This window comes from Panulirus ornatus, chromosome 65 (genome assembly GCF_036320965.1).
Source record: "Panulirus ornatus isolate Po-2019 chromosome 65, ASM3632096v1, whole genome shotgun sequence".
NCBI lineage: Eukaryota > Metazoa > Arthropoda > Malacostraca > Decapoda > Palinuridae > Panulirus > Panulirus ornatus.
Window position 1 is genome coordinate 26254903 of NC_092288.1, and position 19887 is coordinate 26274789.

The window sequence follows — 19887 nt, forward strand, 5'->3', positions numbered from 1 at the left end:
CTCCCCCTCCTTCCTCCCCGGACGCACTGTGACCATGTCTTCTCTCCCCACAGGTGGTGCGGGCCGCCAGCCCAGCTCTGCTCCGGATCATCATCTTGGGCGCGTTCTTCATCTACTCAACGGTAAGCCCAGCCCAGGTGCACGACACCTGTCCCTTGTGGTGCACGACACCTGTCCCTTGTGGTGCACGACACCTGTCCCCGTGGTGCACGACACCTGGCCCTTGTGGTGCACGACACCTGGCCCCGTGGTGCACGACACCTGTCCCTTGTGGTGCACGACACCTGTCCCTTGTGGTGCACGACACCTGTCCCCGTGGTGCACGACACCTGGCCCCGTGGTGCGACCCGTGGCAGTACCCCAGGGTTCATACCAACGTCCCTGACCAAGATTATGTAGCGTCAGTTTTAACCAAGTGACTGGCGCGATGGCAGACATTACTGGGAGACATGGCAAGATAAGGGGAGCCAGTAGAACACTGTGTTAGGATGATCCAAGATGTGCAGGACACAGGAATATGGGAGTCCTGCAGGAGCGGAGGTGGCCATGTCATCCAGGTCCAGTCATCCACCAGTCTTATGCCAGTCATCCAGGTCCAGTCATCCACCACTCGTACCATAAAACTACATTTTCTTAAACAAGTTCCCTGCATGATGCCATGTCATGTTGTCTGGTGGTTTCATCCCCACATATCTCGAACCGTTCACGTCATCCACGTCATCCACGTTTCAAAAACTTCGAGGTTGTGATCAAGTCACCTCCTACTCTTTTGTCTTCCAAGTAGGCAAATCTATAGCCTTTAACCTTTCCCTACAAGATAGTTCTCTTAATTCTGATAAGTGTGTGTGTGTGTGTGTGTGTGTGTGTTTAGCATTACTGATCATCATCTTTGCTCATTTCTTCTCATAGCTGCTTTATTCTTTTGTGAGAAGCAGATCATCACTCCCATAGTTCATTTTCTTTCACAAGTTAACAACAATGAGTGGGTCAAACGTGTCAACATATGACCCTTTACGAGGTCAGGAGGTGAGGTCATCACACTGGCTGGGTGATGAGTGAAGGCGAGTGATGTGTTGTGTGAGGAGGACGAACATAGCGAACCCGGGGAATACAGTTCCTGTGTTGGATTGTGGACAACGTCTCATTGTCCAATGTTCTGTGTCTGCTCGCGAGCTGCTGGTTTGACCCATAAAGGCAGAGAATAATGCATCAGTTCACCTGTCAGTTGAGGACAGGTGAAAAGTCGCGCATCAAGATGGCTTCTGTGATAATAAACTTTCGTCTGCCGTGATTGAATTCATGATTCTGGCTTTGTTTGTCTGGTCGTCTTTGGTGAGATTCCGTGAGTGTTGTTTGAGCGCACGATGGTTGAGAACATTCTCCCTCAGATGTGTTGTTGGTCTCACAGGTGGCAAGATGGTGGTGGCACACGAATGTTATGAAGCTATGAAGACATTTGCCTGTGTTGCTGGAGCAGGTATTGTGGCTAGACCGTCAGTTCTTGTTTCTATGTCGATGTTTGTGTCTGTCGCAGTCATTGAGGAGCCTTGGTGGAGCGCTTACTAGGCTGAATAGCTTGTAAAGTCTCTCCTCGTGAACGACCTTATAACACTCACTGTGTAAGTTCTCATGACATTCACTGGCCACACTCGGACACCGGCCGACCTCAGACGGATTTCCACAAAGCGGAGTGGCAAAGGTGAAAGTCATCACCAAGGGGATTTTGTTCTCGGTGCTTAACTTAGATTTAAACTTGACTCTTGAGCTCTTCTTCATGGCCTTCTGTAGGCGTTGCAGGAGTTCTAGACTCCTTAAGTCGCCAGAAAGACGTAGCTGCAGCAGACGGCGAGACGTTACATAAGTGTTCTGAAGAATTTGGTTTTCAATGTGACACGAAGGAGTTCTGATGTACTCAGATACGATTTCATCTGTTCGATGTTGTAAACTTTTATAAAAGAATGGACTTCGGAGAGTTGATGTTGAGTCCCACATGAGATTAAAGATACCACAAGAAGTAGTTGTTTGTGCTGGAGTCCTACATATCCTAAATCTCTCTCTCCCTGATCCTGGTGTTATCACGCCTGCTCTAATAATTGTCCCATCACTGACGGAACGGACCACACCAGGAAACTCCATCCTTCCCCTGGCATCTGCTCCGCTTTCACTTCTCCTCACAATCACTGTAAAGCTGTTCGTAAAGTCAAGCACACCTTCATAAAGAATGGCAGACGGCGTGTCTCTGACCCAACCCCAATCTTTCCCTGTGATGCGTGCCCTGGTGTCGCCCAACACTGAGAAAGCAGACCGCTCTGACCTCTCCAACTCTCGCCGCTAACTATTTCGGTCATTTCTGTATTCAAATTGCATTTTGCATTGCTAGGTCTTCTGTTGATTTCTACTGTGTGATTCACCTCTGGCCTTCTTCTCTCGGGGAATTTGGTGATATTATTGTGGCTCACGACGTCTGCAGAGCATTGGACAGGTTGTGGCATAAGTCGTTACTTTCTACACTTCCTTCCTTTGGTTTTTCTGCTTCTCTCTGTGTTATGCATAGCTTCCTCTCTGGCCGGTCCATCGCAGTAGTCATTCATGGAGCGACATCCTTCTCCTATCCTGATAATTGAGGTGTTCCTCAGGTCTTTGTCTTGCCTCATACTTCTCTTAATAGATGTCCTCCTTTCTTCTACTTCTAACCCTCTTCGCTCTTATGCTGAGGATTCCAATTTGCAAACTATAACTCACTTTCCCTCCCCTCCTCCTCTCAAGACACGTTCTCTTTCTTTTAACAGAACATACATCCTCTCTCATTACAGATCTGTGCAAGATCTCTGAATGGGGAAGCAGTAACTTAGTTAAATTCGTTAGTGCTAAAACGCAATATCTTCCCGGGTCTTAATTTAAGAGTCTTTTGTTTTCCTCTGTTCACTTTCAAAACACCAGAGTTCATCCTGTGATGACGTCATCCAGTTGAACCCACTGTGTGACACCTGCAAACTCCACGTGATCAACACAACCACAAACTCTGCTTCTCAACACCTGCGAGTGTTGTACAGGTGTTGTGCAGCTATTGTACATGTGTCGTACATGTGTTGCACAGGTATTGTACAGGTGGTGCATAAATGTTGTATAGGTGTCTTACACGTGTTGTACAGGTGTTGTATCGGTGCTTTACAGGTATTGTATAGGTGTTGTGCAGGTGTAACATAGGTGTTGTGCAGGTGTTGTACTGGTGCTGTGATTAGTTTTCTTTTCATTTTGAGCAGCTGTGTCATAGTTACTGTGGTCTCATACCTCCTGGTACTGAGTACTGCCCACATAGGTAGAGCGGTTCTCCCTCCATCCCTCACGTAACCATAATGGAATCAAAACTTTTCCATCACGTCTCCTGGCGGCACCACGTCTCACCTCTCCCTGTGGACGAAGGTGGCGTTGCTCTTCTCTGTCCCTCTGTGCTACACGCACTGTTCAGGCCAGTGTTCTCGTGAGGTGTGTGCGTGCGTGCGTCAACACACCAGGGGTTTGGGCACAGGGCGTGCGCCTGACCACTGCTTCCTACAGTTTCTGTGTGGGGACTACTGACTCGAGTATTGACCGTTATGATACATCCATCTTCTCTGTAACAGATGAAGTTTGGAATTCTCTTCTTCGTATAACCTCTCTACCTTCAACAGTCACATCTACAAACGCACCATCAGTTCCTGATGTCTTTTCTCCTCGCTTTATTTCTCTTCACTCATGATAGCCTTTGATTAAGGCATGTTTTGCTTGTCTCAGTCACTGTAAACACTAAGAAGCTCAGCTCTGCAGTGACCCACTGGCACCTGCAGTGACCCACTGGCACCTGCAGTGACCCACTGGCACCTGCAGTGACCCACTGGCACCTGCAGTGACCCACTGGCACCCGCAGTGACCCACTGGCACCCGCAGTGACACAATGACACCTGCAGTGACCCACTGGCTCTGTGGTAACGTATTGGGATGATGAGACAACATATTAAGAAGACTAACGTTAATGAACAACATGCTGTTAGTAGTGTGGAGTGAGAACAACTGATCCTTCTGTTATCTCCTCCTGATGAAGGAATCACCACCATGTGTCCACAGTACACACACCGTGTGAGCCTAAAGGTTTTCTTGACGTCCATCATAACGAACCTAAGCGGCCGCGTCTTCATCGTGTCAAGTCTCAACTGGACGACCATCGCTCTGGCAGCGAACCCTCCTGGGACGTGCCAATACCGCTGGCTCCTGGTAATCACTTGGTCGCCACAACAGCTTCGGAAAAGTCCGGGTTTTCACTACCAGGCAGCAACAATCTCCCGCATACGGAGGATTGATTCCAAAGTCCGGCGTGTTTAATCTTGGTGAGGAGGAAGCAAGGTGGGATGACTATTGCAACATGTTCTTGCAAAGGAGGACGATGAGGTATACTGCTGGTTTACGTATTGGAAGTTTACCCCAGTTTACTGTTGCTTCTCATGTATTCCTCAGTAGGTGAGGTTCCCATGGCTGTACAGGAAGAATCTGCGTACGTGATCAGTACGGCTGTACGTGTACAGCAAAGATCGTTACATGTACAGAACTGTCATAGTGTACAATAGTGTACAGTGATAATGTTATCTATCAAGGAGGTAAGTAGACCTCACGCTCCTCACAATGGTGGAGGTGAAGCTTCATGTACCATACACATGTCTACCAACGTGAAGAACAGTGCCAACCCTCCACCACTGACAGCAGTGCCAACCCTCCATCACTGACAACAGTGCCAACCCTCCATCATTAACAGCAGTGCCAACCCTCCATCATTAACAGCAGTGCCAACCCTCCATCACTGACAACAGTGCCAAATCTCCATCATTAACAGCGATGCCAACCCTCCAGCACTTCACTGTTCTCAGGGTTTAACAATTTGCTAAAGTATTTCCAAGATGCACTTTACCATGTCATATTAACAGTGAAATGAGGCACAGTTGATGGTACAGGTGTATGTGATGCCTTCAATATATGTACCCATTCCTGCCCACTATACCTAGACTTAACATTGAACAGTATATCTCAAGCCTTCCTCCTGCTCTTAATGAAACAATAAATGAATAAGATGCAGCCATCACCACTGGAAAGAAAAACGGTGAAGATTCTGCAAGAAATGTGTGCATCATTGTGGGATCTGAACACATTCTTCCTCGTCAATAAAGAAAACATAAATTCATTTGTTTTAGAATCCTGCGTTGAAATGTGTTTAAAGCTGACGTATCAGACACGACGCTATATAAGGGTAAACACCTCTCTAGAATTATATAGAAAACAAAAATATCCGAAGGGAATAATATGGTTGACAGAACTAAAACATTCAGGGCCTTACTAACATATTACCCTGCACTAACTGTGTACTAACAGGGGAAGAGCAACGTATTGAGGAGGGATAAAGTATTTACATCATCTTAATGTAATACAAAACTGTAGGAACTTCCAGGGACAATGTAAGAAGACAATTATGAGCAACGTATGAACACTGTGCTGACTTACACAGAGAACTACTGACGCGGTACTGACTGTCTACTGACTTAGGACTACATGCACTAGATAGATACTAATATACACTAATTAGATCTACTAACCAGGTGTTTAGGGTAAGTGGCATGAACGTGTCCTCATTGGTACTAACCAGGTACTAACACACACTAACCTGTCCATCCTCAGACACTGGTGCTGTATCCCATCCCAACGTTGGTGACCTGTAGTCTGCGTGTGTGGCTGAGGGAGATCGGCTTCTCCCTGGCCTACGGCGCCCTCATGCTCAAGACCTGGAGGTGAGTCACTATGTTGTGGGCTTGGACCGACTCACAGGGCAGGTGTGAGGTGTCTGAAATGGACCGCACGATTACTAGAAAGATTGTAGGAACTCAGATATATATATATATATATATATATATATATATATATATATATATATATATATATATATATATATATATATATATATATATATTCATTTATTTGCTTTGTCGCTGTCTCCCGCGTTAGCGAGGTAGCGCAAGTAAATAGACGAAAGAATGGCCCAACCCACCCACATACACATTTATATACATACACGTCCACACACGCAAATATACATACCTATACATCTCAACGTATACATATATATACACACACAGACATACATATATACAAATGTACATAATTCATACTGTCTGCCTTTAATCATTCCCATCGCCACCCCGCCCCACATGGAATAACAACCTCCTCCCCCCTCATGTGTGCGAGGTAGCTCTAGGAAAAGACAACAAAGGCCCCATTCGTTCACACTCAGTCTCTAGCTGGCATGCAATAATGCACCGAAACCACAGCTCCCCTTCCACATCCAGACCCCACAGAACTTTCCATGGTTTACCCCAGACGCTTCACATGCCCTAGATCAATCCATTGACAGTACGTCGACCCCGGTATACCACATCGTTCCAATTCACTCTATTCCTTGCACGCCTTTCACCCTCCTGCATGTTCAGGCCCCGATCGCTCAAAATCTTCTTCACTCCATCTTTCCACCTCCAATTTGGTCTCCCACTTCTCCTCGTTCCCTCCACCTCTGACACATATATCCTCTTTGTCAGTCTTTCCTCACTCATTCTCTCCATGTGACCAAACCATTTCAAAACACCCTCTTCTACTCTCTCAACCACACTCTTATTATTACCACAGATCTCTCTTACCCTATTATTACTCACTCGATCAAACTACCTCACACCACATATTGGCCTCAAACATCTCATTTCCAGCACTTCCACCCTCCTCCGCACAACTCTATCTATAGCCCACGCCTCGCAACCATATAACATTGTCGGAACCAATATTCCTTAAAACATAACCATTTTTGCTTTCAGAGATAATGTTCTCGACTTCCACACATTCTTCAACGCTCCCAGAACTTTCGCCCCCTCCCCCACCCTATGATTCACTTCCGCTTACATGGTTCCATCCTCTGCCAGATCCACTCCCGGATATCTAAAACACTTCACTTCCTCCAGTTTTTCTCCATTCAAACTTACCTCCCAATTGACCTGTCCCTCAACCCTACTGTACCTAATAACCTTACTCTTATTCACATTTACTCTCAGCTTTCTTCTTTCACACACTTTACCAAACTCAGTCACCAGCTTCTGAAGTTTCTCACACGAATCAGCCACCAGTGCTGTATCATCAGCGAACAACAACTGACTCACTTCCCAAGCTCCCTCATCCCCAACAGACTGCATACTTGCCCCTCTTTCCAAAACTCTTGCATTTACCTCCCGAACAACCCCATCCATAAACAAATTAAACAGCCATGGAGACATCACACACCCCTGCCGCAAACCTACATTCACTGAGAACCAATCACTTTCCTCTCTTCCTACATGTACTCATGCCTTACATCCTCGATAAAAACTTTTCACTGCTTCTAACAACTTGCCTTCCACAACATATATGCTTACTACCTTCCACAGAGCATCTCTATCAACTCTATCATATGCCTTCTCCAGATCCATAAATGCTATATACAAATCCATTTGCTTTTCTAAGTATTTCTCACATACATTCTTCAAAGCAAACACCTGATCCACACATCCTCTAGCACTTCTGAAACCACACTGCTCTTCCCCAATCTGATGCTCTGTACATGCCTTCACCCTCTCAATCAATACCCTCCCATATAATTTCCCAGGAATACTCAACAAACTTATACCTCTGTAATTTGAACACTCACTTTTATCCCCTTTGCCTTTGTACAATGGCACTATGTAAGCATTCCGCCAATCCTCAGGCACCTCATTATGAGCCATATATACATTAGATAACCTCACCAACCAGTCCACAATAGTCATCCCCTTTTTTAATAAATTCCACTGCAATACCATCCAAACCTGCTGCCTTGGCAGCTTATATATATATATATATATATATATATATATATATATATATATATATATATATGGTAATGGGCCACCACACCCTCTCTCCCTCCCAGTTCACTACTCTCTCCATCGTGACCACTACTCCCTCTTCCCTCTCTACTACACCCTTCACCACCACCACTCCCTCTCTCCTCGGCAATTACATCCAGAACGGTGGATGGCATTGTTCAGTGGTATAATCATTCACCTCGCCGTTTTCCTTCTTCATACTATACATATTGTCGGCACAACTTTCCCGTTCAACAGTAAAATATTGTCCAAAAACATTCCAACAGACAATTTCTATCGTGCGTCAGGCAACTTCCTGGCATGTCTACGGACGGTTAACGTATGGACCATCTCTTTAAAGTATCATCTTTAAGGCAACACATTTTCCTATGGTTATGAGTCACAACTACTGGGTTACAACCAGTGGTCGTTGTCAAGGACAGCGAGTGTCTTAGGCAGCGACCACTGATCGTCCTGCAGAAGGCCAGACTGACAGGAAAAAATGTAAATAGGTAAAATGAAAATGAATTAAGTAATTGTCTGGTGATATGATGGAAAGTATGAAAATATGCCATGGTAGGTAGATCACTGGGGACAGTCACCGAGAGCGAGCTGTTTCTGGCCGTGTGTGGGTCCCTACCACCCCCACACGGTAGGGTCCAGCCCATGTGGTCACTACGGGCTCCGGAACACACATGTGACCACTACGGGCCACGGGCCACACATGTGGCCACTACGGGCCCAGGGCCACACTCATCATCTGCCAACGTCACGGTCCTAAGCCTCTTGGGGAACAATGTTTGCCTTGCCTTGTGTGGCTCATCCGGTGATTATCACCCTAACAACCCGTAACAAGCCGGCGTTATTACACTCGCCCGTGGTTACCTGCAACACCTCTGATGACGTAGACAGAGTCAGGGTTCGGTGTGGCCGGTGCCGCCACGAAACTACCCTCGTACAGACTCGTTACCAGCAACACGAGTAATTAGAGGCAGGTACTTAGCGACCAGCTCGACGGCCATCAAAACGAGGGTAGTTTAGACGTTGAAATTATCCCAGTTGACGAGGTGGTCCACACATCCCGGCCTCCCCAGCATGGGATCAGCCCTCCTGGTGGGTGAGAATCGAACTGCACAACTCCAGTTCCTGGGCGCCAGTGTGAGCTGAGGTGTTGGTGATTATCATTGTCTTGCCTTAGGCAAGGGAATGTGTCCTGGTTCGTGCATCGACCTTGGCTTCAGTGTCGACCTTGGCTTCGGCCCAGCATTAACGTGGTAACCCTTTGTGCCTGGGAACAAGTTTACGTCATACTTTCCCCTTGAGAGTCAAAACGTTAAGTCAGTTTTCTAAATCATATTATCGTTTAATTTCTTCCCTGGCTACAGTTGACCATGTCACCTGTCCTTTACCTGTCTCATACTTGTCTCCCTACCTTAACCTCCTGCCAAAATTGACCAGGTTAAAGTTTTTACTCAACCTCTTTTGACGAAGGTTCTTGTTACTACAAACCTGGGGGCGCTCCCCTCCTGCTGTGTGTGTGTGTGTGTGTGTGTGTGTGCGGGTCCTCTCCACCCACTCCTGTCACCTCCTCCACATACGTGGCACATCAGTGGACTGAGGTCACCACATGTTCTACCTGACCAACCATCCACCAGGCTACTACCTGATCCTCAGGACGATGATACGACCCTGGAGTACGAACCCTGGAGTACGACCCTGGAGTACGACCCTGGAGTACAACCCTGGAGTACGACCCTGGAGTACGACCCTGGAGTACAACCCTGGAGTACAACCCTGGAGTACGACGACCCACGATCTATGACATGATGGTTGGCCTATGATGTGACCCTTGAGGTTCACTTCACTAGCTGGTGTGTCCTACAGTCATCCTCGAGTGATGTGTTGTCACGTTGAAGGGAACGAGAGAAGGGCGGAGGGACCCTGCCAAGGATGATGTCAGGTCAAGGATGATGTCAGTACAAGGATGATGTCAGGTCAAGGATGATGTCAGGTCAAGGATGATGTCAGTACAAGGATGATGTCAGGTCAAGGATGATGTCAGGTCAAGGATGATGTCAGGTCAAGGATGGAGTTTCCTTATGTTACTACCAACATGGAAGGTGGCAGAGAGGCACCACCTTACCTGTAGACAGCCACTGCCAACACCAGAGTCTGCCAACTCTGTACCTGGTCACAGTAGGGTGTGGTTGGCAAGATGTTGTCACAAGGAGAGAGGCTGCGGGCAGCAAGGGTGAGCGGGTAACCCACCTGCAGGTTACCAGGCCTGGGACTAGTATGTGGGACACACAAACCTTCCTAACTGCCAATTACGAGATGTCATCATGCGATTTGTGTTCCATTTAGCGACATGTTAGCAACACACTGGAAAACCTTTCCAGTTACCACGCAACACAGTTCATCCTCCATAATTCATCTACACTCGATAGCAAAACTGGAAAAATTATTGGAACGTTTGTGTGCGGGACGATCGTGGAGGAGGGCGACTGATTCACCTCCCAGCAGATCATACGGTCATGTGAACTTGTGTTCTACACACACACACACACACACACACACACACACACACAAACTCATACACACACACACGTACACACACCCACACGCGTCACAGGTCAGGTTGGGGGGGGGGGAGATCACCACCTCTCTTCACCCGGATATTACCCCAGCAGCCGCCTGACACCTGGCCTGGCTGGGTTAATGACACAGGTGCTCCACGTGTGTGTGTGTGTGTGTGTGTGTGTGTGTGTGTGTGTGTGTGTGTGTGTGTGTGTGTGTGTGTGTGTATTGTTTTGTCACAGGGAGGGAGTTTTACGCTCGTTTTGTCCCGTTCCATAACCTTGTATAGATGTACCATGTCATACACACAGCCCAGCTTATCCCAAGTATTCATTCACATCACAACCAGAACCAAAGGCAAATGATGAATAGCTGGGATGACTGTGGGTCGGCTTTCCCTCTCCGGGATTCGAAACCGGGCCCGTGATATTGGTGGATGGTAAGGCTATCCAGTGCACCAGAGTAACGAGGGGCAGTATTACCACAGCCAGACACCGCAGCAACCAACCTGCGACTCTATCATTGACTCTGGCAATACTGACGCAGGAGATGAGACGGGTCATGTTGCTGGCAACACTGGAAGTGAATACCTGATGGAGTCATGAAGGGTCTTCATCCCCGCAGCCCGGGCTGGGCTCAGGCAGGGGAGGAGAACGTGACAGAGGGTAAGGGAGAACGAGTAACACTGAGGACAAGACTTCACAAGACGCAAAACACAGAGAAGGAAAAGGAATGTATCCAGAGGGATAGCTTGAGACACAGGAATATAACACTAGAGGAAAGGAGAGGAAACCACCGGTGCCACAGTGAGAGGACACACTACAGACCAGTACACGTTGTGCCACAGTGAGAGGACACACTACAGACCAGTACATGTTGTGCCACAGTGAGAGGACACACTACAGACCAGTACACGTTGTGCCACAGTGAGAGGACACACTACAGACCAGTACATGTTGTGCCACAGTGAGAGGACACACTACAGACCAGTACATGTTGTGCCACAGTGAGAGGACACACTACAGACCAGTACATGTTGTGCCACAGTGAGGACACACTACAGTCCAGTACACGTTGTGCCACAGTGAGAGGACACACTACAGACCAGTACATGTTGTGCCACAGTGAGGACACACTACAGACCAGTACACGTTGTGCCACAGTGAGAGGACACACTACAGTCCAGTACACGTTGTGCCACAGTGAGAGGACACACTACAGTCCAGTACACGTTGTGCCACAGTGAGAGGACACACGAAGACACTTGTGGTGTTGTCTTGGTAACACGACACAACACACTAGCAGACCTATGGTGCGTCACCAGACTCGTAAATGATGATAACAATGATAATGATAACAACAATACTAATAATGATACTTAACGGTTTATCTTATGACCTGCTGCAGCCAAAGTCTGAAGATATTTAGCACACAACCACGAGTGACTACTGGCTCGCACTTTAAGCAAACAGTCTTCACACAAGACCTGAAGCTGAGTGTAACGTTTGCTGCTGCTGAGGAGGAGGAGGACAGTGGTTGGGATGGGGCTGTGTTGGTTGCGGTCTGCACCTGCTGGGGAGGGCTCAGGGACGAGGGATCTCAGGTGGGAGGGCATGACGGTGGCGGGGTTGGTTCAGTAGCTTCTTCCTGAACAGGTGGAGGATGAGGTGCAGGTGATGACTGGAGAGTCGGGAGGACCAATGTGTTGAGCGCCTCTTGACAGGTCATGTAGGAAGGACCAGAGATGGTCTTACATTGCCCTTTTATGTACCTTTCTCAGCAGCCACTCTTGTGTGGTGGAGGACCACCAGGCGGGAGGGAGGAGGAGACATGGGTCAGTGTGGAGGACCACCAGGCGGGAGGGAGGAGGAGACATGGGTCAGTGTGGAGGACCACCAGGCGGGAGGGAGGAGGAGACATGGGTCAGTGTGGGAAGAATGAAAGTTGTGTAGATGTGGATGAAACTATTTGAAAGATGGTGAGAATAACTGAGGAAGTGAGAGAACCTTTAAGTCTTGACTTGAAATGTGGTCAAGCAAACTGTGGTTATTGTTGAGTTAAGAAGAACAAGGAAGAGATTCATTGTACAGGAAAACATCTCAAATACGAAATCAAGCTCCTAAAGTCTGGAAACTCTGGTAAGATAGATGGAGTGTTGAAGCGAGACTGGAGGGTGTGGTCAGGTGACTGGAATAAAATGTAAGGGTTACAGAGGGACATAACATGGCTGGCAAGGTGTATGGTTGGGTAGAGAGTGGTCGTGTTGAGCGGATTAGCGCACCTTGTGTGTGTGAGGGACGAGATGGTTGTATATAGAGAGGAAGAATTACACACCAGATGTTTGCACTCAGACAAGTCTGGAAAATGTTCTGGAGAAAGACAGAATGCACGTTGCATTGATGGTCGCAAGAAGGTATGGGACAGACCATAATGTTGAGTCTATGATCATGGGAGACATGTGAATGCTTGAGCAAGTCTTTACGAGTGTCGGTATAACGTAAGAGGAAGTGGTGGTAATAGTGATTGGTTTGCAACGAATGTGGGAGAGCGTCAGAAATGCATGACGTCATGAATGCTGTTTGATATTTCAAGGCAGATGAGAGCAAGTCGAGGAGATGGAGGCGCACCTGCTCAATTATTACGACACAGAAGGGAATATGTTGCAGTTGGTGCATGCAGATGATACTCTGTTGTCAACCGAGTCAAAGGAGTTGTTAAATAGAGTGGTGGGACGCCGGGAAGATGTGTGTGGGGGAGGAGAGTTGCGGGAAGTGAGTGAGGATACACAGTAAAACTTCAGTCCTGGAAAGAGATGAGATGTCATCCTGTACCGTCAGTTTGTATGATGAAGAACCACAAGTTCTGCAGGTATTTGATGTGAAGTTGAGTCAGAATGGCTGAGGTAGACCTGAAGCCGAGAGTAGAATCTTACAGGGCAAGAGATTCTGAAGACTTTGGTGAATAAAGAAACAGGGAATCGAAGCTCACAGTACACAAGGAGCGTGTGTGAAGGAGAACCCGTCCCAACGCTCATGTATGGCAGGCAGACCCAAGTGTACATGGATCAGAATGGGTCAGGGTTGAGAGGAGGAGGAGATGGGTAATTTTCTACCAAGAGATGGAAGTCCGAGGATAAGCAGAGAAAAGAACGGAGATGTGAGGAGGAGGTGCAGAGACATCATTAAAAAGGGTCATGTATGGCTATATACAGGATAATAAAATTACAGGGATGTAGACCTGATGTCAGGCTGGTCATGATGATGTATACCAGATGTCAGGCTGGTCATGATGATGTATACCTGATGTCAGGCTGGTCGTGATGATGTATACCAGATGTCAGGCTGGTCGTGATGATGTATATCAGATGTCAGGCTGGTCATGATGATGTATACCAGATGTCAGGCTGGTTGTAATGATGTATACCTGATGTCAGGCTGGTCGTGATGATGTATACCAGATGTCAGGCTGGTCGTGATGATGTATACCAGATGTCAGGCTGGTCGTGATGATGTATACCAGATGTCAGGCTGGTCGTGATGATGTATACCAGATGTCAGGCTGGTCATGATGATGTATACCTGATGTCAGGCTGGTTGTGATGATGTATACCAGATGTCAGGCTGGTCATGATGATGTATACCTGATGTCAGGCTGGTCATGATGATGTATACCTGATGTCAGGCTGGTCATGATGATGTAGAGCAATACAGTAGAAGGTACAATGAGAGCTGGCGACCAGGGAAGTGATGCGTAGATGGAGAGAGCCTGGATCAGAGCGAAAAGATATATTCATGCATCCAGTACCCGAACCCGGTTCATGTGAACGACAGATTACCGAGCCGTTGTGTGGAGAATAACCAGAGGTCGAGTGGAAGGTTGACACATTCTGAACGGTGGTGGTGTGAGGAGAGACGCTGGTGAGGAACTTATACAAGTGTGGTGGTTCATGTCTCATCGTAGCACACGTAGCGTGGGTCGAGGCCGCGTGTGTGTGTGGGGGGAGATGTGTGTACCTGATTAACCCTATGTTGATGGCATCAGATGTAGTATCGTTCAATAGTGATTGACTGATGGTATATGTACGCCTCCCCGAGTTTGTTTACAAAACAAATCCTACTAACAACAAACAAACACACACGATCATCAGACCAATTTCCAATACTTTTTAATTTGGAATTAATGTTTATTTTTTTTCCAAAATATGTCGGTGAAAAGTGACTGAATTTTATTTAGGGATGTTTGACTTGGCTTACATCTTTCCCAACAGTTTCATGTTAATATCCCAGACTTACACAATCATTAGGTGGGTAGTGGGTGTACCAAGTGTTGGTCAGGTGGGTAGTGGGTGTACCAAGTGTTGGTCAGGTGGGTAGTGGGTGAACCTTGTGGTGGTCAGGTGGGTGTACCTTGTGGTGGTCAGGTGGGTAATGACTTCCCAACGTAAAATGTTCATAGGAAGAAGAGAATGCCATAACTTCGTTGTTTCAGGAGAGAGAGAGAGAGAGAGAGAGAGAGAGAGAGAGAGAGAGAGAGAGAGAGAGAGAGAGAGAGAGAGAGAGAGAGAGAGAGAGAGAGAGAGAGAGACTGACGGGAATAATATCAAAAACTTTCTGAAGCTCAAACCTTCATGCTTCCCATTCTCTCTTGACCTTCTCCACTCTCCCCTCATCTCCCATCCTCTCCGCTCACCCTCGCCCCTCACTCCCATCATGCATCTCCTCTTCCTCCCCCACACCCTTAAGCTCCCTTCATCAGGTCCTCAACCCCAGACGACCAGGTCCTCCACCTCAGACGACCAGGTCTTCAACCCCAGACGACCAGGTCTTCAACCCCAGACGACCAGGTCTTCAACCCCAGACGACCAGGTCTTCAACCCCAGACGACCAGGTCTTCAACCCCAGACGACCAGGTTTTCAACCCCAGACGACCAGGTCTTCAACCCCAGACGACCAGGTCTTCAACCCCAGACGACCAGGTCTTCAACCCCAGACGACCAGGTCTTCTACTCCAGACGACCAGGTCTTCACCCCAGACGACCAGGTCTTCAACCCCAGACGACCAGGTCCTTTACTCCAGAGAGTCAGGTACAACCATCCAAGATGACTCATCTCGGCCCTCATCCAACCAAGCAAGAAGTCTAATGAACATGGGCTGTGGTGGAGTATACCACCTACCTCGCAACACACATGAACCTCCACCAGTCACTAACTCCACATGAACCTCCACCAGTCACTAACTCCACATGAAGACACATGTGAGAGGGAAGTAGAACTAGTGGTGGTCGAGATGCGACACGTCTTCTGTATTCTCAGACTCACAAGAAACAGTCAACTTCTTAGACGAGAAAATCTGAAAAAACAAAATCTTGGAAAGTCGAGAATATTCTGTGATAAACTGGATTAAGTTTGGCATCAGCCGAGAACAGGAGAGCAGCGGTTCGACTCCCCAAATGAAACGCCCGAGCTTGGTTGGCGGGACCCCAAGGGCGAAAACCCTATAGGAACGTCGCGGGGAAAATGTTTTTATAGAGGGTCGAGCGGCTCAGGGGGTTGATCCTTCAAGTAATATATTGGGTTAGGGAAACGCTCGCTGATTGGCCGAGAGCTCCAGGGGAGGGAGTGGTGGAGAGGAGGATGGGTGGAGTGGGGAGGAGGATGGGTGGAGTGGGGAGGAGGATGGGTGGGATGGGGAGGAGTGGGAGGATTAGAGACCCGTTCCTAACAAGTTCGTTGTGTAGTTGACCATTTCTTTATCTTTGTGTTGGTTGGAGGGAAAGGTGATCACACACACACGAGTTGTGGTGTAGTGGTTGGTTTGCAAACCATAATTTACGCACGGGACCGTCTGGGTCCAAATCCTGGGTGCGGCAGTTGGCCTACAGTCAACCCAGCTGTTCATCTTTCCTTGGGGCTGGTCGAGAAATGAGTACCTGGGCTTAGTCTAGTGTGTGTGTGTGTGTGTGTGTGTGTGTGTGTGTGTGTAAGTGCATATATATATATATATATATATATATATAAGGTTAATGGAGGGGACATTCTTCCCGTAACACACAAAAATCAAACACCATCCCAGGTCAGGTGTGGATCTGCACTTGTTCTTATCCTGAGGTGAGGCACAAGCTAATCACCCGACCTCCGTTTTCACTTAGAGCCATTTGTATTCGTCAAGCTGGGTCCAGGGAGGTCCCCTCCTGTATACCAGCCACCATGGGACCACAACTGGAGAGTCTGAATGTGGAAAAAAAGTTAACCTTTGACCCTGCATGTGATGCTTAGGTCAAAGATGAGTAGTATGGAAAGTTTGGTGATCATGACCTTGATAATGAAACGATAAAAGCATGTAAAAATGAGTGTATAATGAAGATGTGTTTAGTGAACTAGACTTAGCGAAGACTGGCTATGTGGACGTGAAGATGTGACTGGCTATGTGGACGTGAAGATGTGACTGGCTATGTGGACGTGAATGGTAATGGGTTGCGAGTCATCTCGTCTTGACACAACTTCCTCAATAAACTCAGACTTGGACAGGTTATCTCAGTGAGGTACACGAAATCTTGTTAAGTTTAATGCCTCCAAAACCCCGTTTCTCTCCATCTCTCTATCGAAAACTCCTCAACTCTCGTCTCTCCTTTGACGGTTCTATAATCCCTCCTCTTGACTCAGTGAACATACTTGGTATTACTGTAACATCCACTCTTTCTTGGAAATCCCACATTACAGAAATAGCTAAGTCTGCCTCTTAGAAAGTGTGTGTCTTGTTTAGATGTCGAAACTTCTCTTCTGAACAGTTGCTCCGTCTATACAAGGGATGGATTGATTCGTCCTTGTATTGAGCACTGCTCTCTTACTTAGGGTGGCTCTGGCTCTGCATCCTTACTTGACAGAGTTAAGCCGAAAGCGGTCCGACTTATCAACTGTCCCAGAGTAACTTACAAACTTGACCCTCTTTCCCTTCACCGCAATGTTGGTTCACTTTCCCTCTTCTATAGGTATCACTTTTGTTTTTGCTCCCGAGAGCTGGCTGCTTGTGTGTGTGAGTGGAGAGAGAGAGAGAGAGAGAGAGATAGAGAGAGAGAGAGAGAGAGAGAGAGAGAGAGAGAGAGCCGCTCGCCTCGCTCCACCCGTCGTCCCCAGCAGAGCCAACTCCTCCTCCTCCTCCTGCCGCTAGACTCCTCGTTTGGTCAGTGTAACATTCTTGGCCAAGGACGACCCCAGACCTGCCAGACAGAGCTGGGGCGGCCGTCCTCCCTGACGAGACAGGAACATTATTCTGTCTCGGTAATGACTGGACAGATCCATCACCAACCTGAACATCTCATGTAAACAACTGCAGTGGGCAACCAACGGTCGTGTTCTTCATAAACCTTCCCCCAGCGTCTGGCCCTCCATTCAGCCTCCGGCCCAGGCTGATGATATAGATGCCTGGTTGAGTGGGCTGTGTGAATGCCTCAAAGCAGTTGCCTCTCAAGTTGCGTTGCGTGGGTCTGGCTGGAGCATTCGTGTTGCGTGGGTCCGGCTGGAGCATTCGTGTTGCGTGGGTCTGGCTGGAGCATTCGTGTTGCGTGGGTCTGGCTGGAGCATTTCATTCCCCCGAGTTGGGTCGGGACCTCATCTTTCAGTCGTATGTTTCCTCACATTTCAAGTCCCTCACATGACAGTGACCAGCATGCGTGCGTGGCCAGTAAACCAAAGTTTTCGTCTCCTGACATCTGAGGGACGTCTGCCAAGGAGACCACCCACCCTCGGCCACCCCTCACGGGCCATCCTGGACCACCTCACGGGCCGGCCGGTCACCCCGGGCCACCTCACGGGCCGGCCGGTCACCCCGGGCCACCTCACGGGCCGGCCGGTCACCCCGGGCCACCTCACGGGCCGGTCGGCCACCCCGGGCCATTTTGTGTGCTGGCTGGGGCGGGCCGCCTCACGGGTGGGCCAGACAGATTTGCTTCATTTTATAATTAGATGAAAAGCCACAGTGTAACCAGGTTACTGGCAGTTAAGCTCGATACGTGGGACGGGAGCAGCTCCAGGCCAGGATATGATGAGAGATACTGCTGGGGAGAGGCGTGCTAGGTGCAGTGTAGCTAGGATCATAAGGAAGGTCATGCTAGGTGCAGTGTGGCCAGGGTTATGAGGAAGGTCATGCTAGGCGCAGGAGTTGGTAGTGGAGGGTGAGGCCGGTGGTGGTGGAGGGTGAGGCTGGTGGTGGTGGAGGGTGAGGCTCGTGGTGGTGGAGGGTGAGGCCGGTGGTAGTGGAGGGTGAGGCTGGTGGTGGAGGGTGAGGCCGGTGGTAGTGGAGGGTGAGGCTGGTGGTGGAGGGAGAGGCCGGTGGTGGAGGGAGAGGCCGGTGGTGGAGGGAGAGGCCGGTGGTGGAGGGAGAGGCCGGTGGTGGAGGGAGAGGCTGGTGGTGGAGGGAGAGGCTGGTGGTGGAGGGAGAGGCTGGTGGTGGTGGTGGAGGGTGAGGCTGGTGGTGGTGGTGGAGGGTGAGGCTGGTGGTGGTGGTGGAGGGTGAGGCTGGTGGTGGTGGTGGAGGGTGAGGCTGGTGGTGGTGGTGGAGGGTGAGGCTGGTGGTGGTGAAGGGTGGGTGGGTGGCTGGGCCTGGCCTCTGGTAACATGGCGCTAAATATTCATTTCTGGCCGTAATGAACGGAAGGAAGTACGTCTGCTGCCGGAGCCGCTCTAATTACTGCGTACACGGCTTTCTTACTACTGCCGGAACCTCTGGTGGCACCCAGCCGCCGCGGGATGGTCCTGGTGGCACCCAGCCGCCGCTGGGAATAATTAGGACCCTCCAGCATAATCGTCCCAGAGAAGAGATGATCTAAAGATATAATTATCCTTATTAGTGTTTGTAATTAAGGAAGGAGAGTTCATGGAGGAGCTTTTAGCGAAGGAATGGGTTTAGGTAATAACGAATGGGTTTACATAACAAGGAATGGGTTTAGATAATAAGAAATGGATTTAAACATGAAATGGGTTTAGACAAGGAATGGGTTCTAGATAATGAGGAATTTAAAATGACAATATTTGTTTGTACGAGTGATTGCCTGTCCCTTAGCGTCGGTAAGACTTGCCACTCCCACCGAATCTATTATTGATGATTATCATTATAATCTCATATTGATGATTATCATTATAATCTTAACTCACGAAAACTAGTGATGGTTCCAGAGGTGGGTCAGGAGGGGCATGGAACGGGTTCTGCAGGAGGAGGCGCGGTACCCACTGCACCTTCTGACCAAGACAAAGCTATCTAATCATCATTTACTCTTTGTAAACAATCTTTCGAATCATATATATATATATATATATATATATATATATATATATATATATATTGAAGGTTTGCTGAATGTGTTTGATGATAGAGT

At 48.3% G+C, this 19887-nt stretch overlaps 1 protein-coding gene and 1 long non-coding RNA gene across 2 annotated transcripts in view; one reads left to right on the forward strand and one right to left on the reverse strand.

Annotated features, from left to right (window-relative positions):
* Positions 1-19887, forward strand: part of LOC139746433 (uncharacterized) — a 410448-nt gene that overhangs the window by 355304 nt on the left and 35257 nt on the right. Inside the window, exons 7-8 of the mRNA XM_071657684.1 lie at positions 54-122; positions 5701-5810. Of these exons, the coding sequence (XP_071513785.1) occupies positions 54-122; positions 5701-5810 (179 nt within the window). The remainder of the gene's footprint in view (positions 1-53; positions 123-5700; positions 5811-19887) is intronic.
* Positions 1-19887, reverse strand: part of LOC139746435 (uncharacterized) — a 101367-nt gene that overhangs the window by 35502 nt on the left and 45978 nt on the right. Inside the window, exon 2 of the long non-coding RNA XR_011712154.1 lies at positions 5687-5863. This is a non-coding gene — a long non-coding RNA (uncharacterized lncRNA). The remainder of the gene's footprint in view (positions 1-5686; positions 5864-19887) is intronic.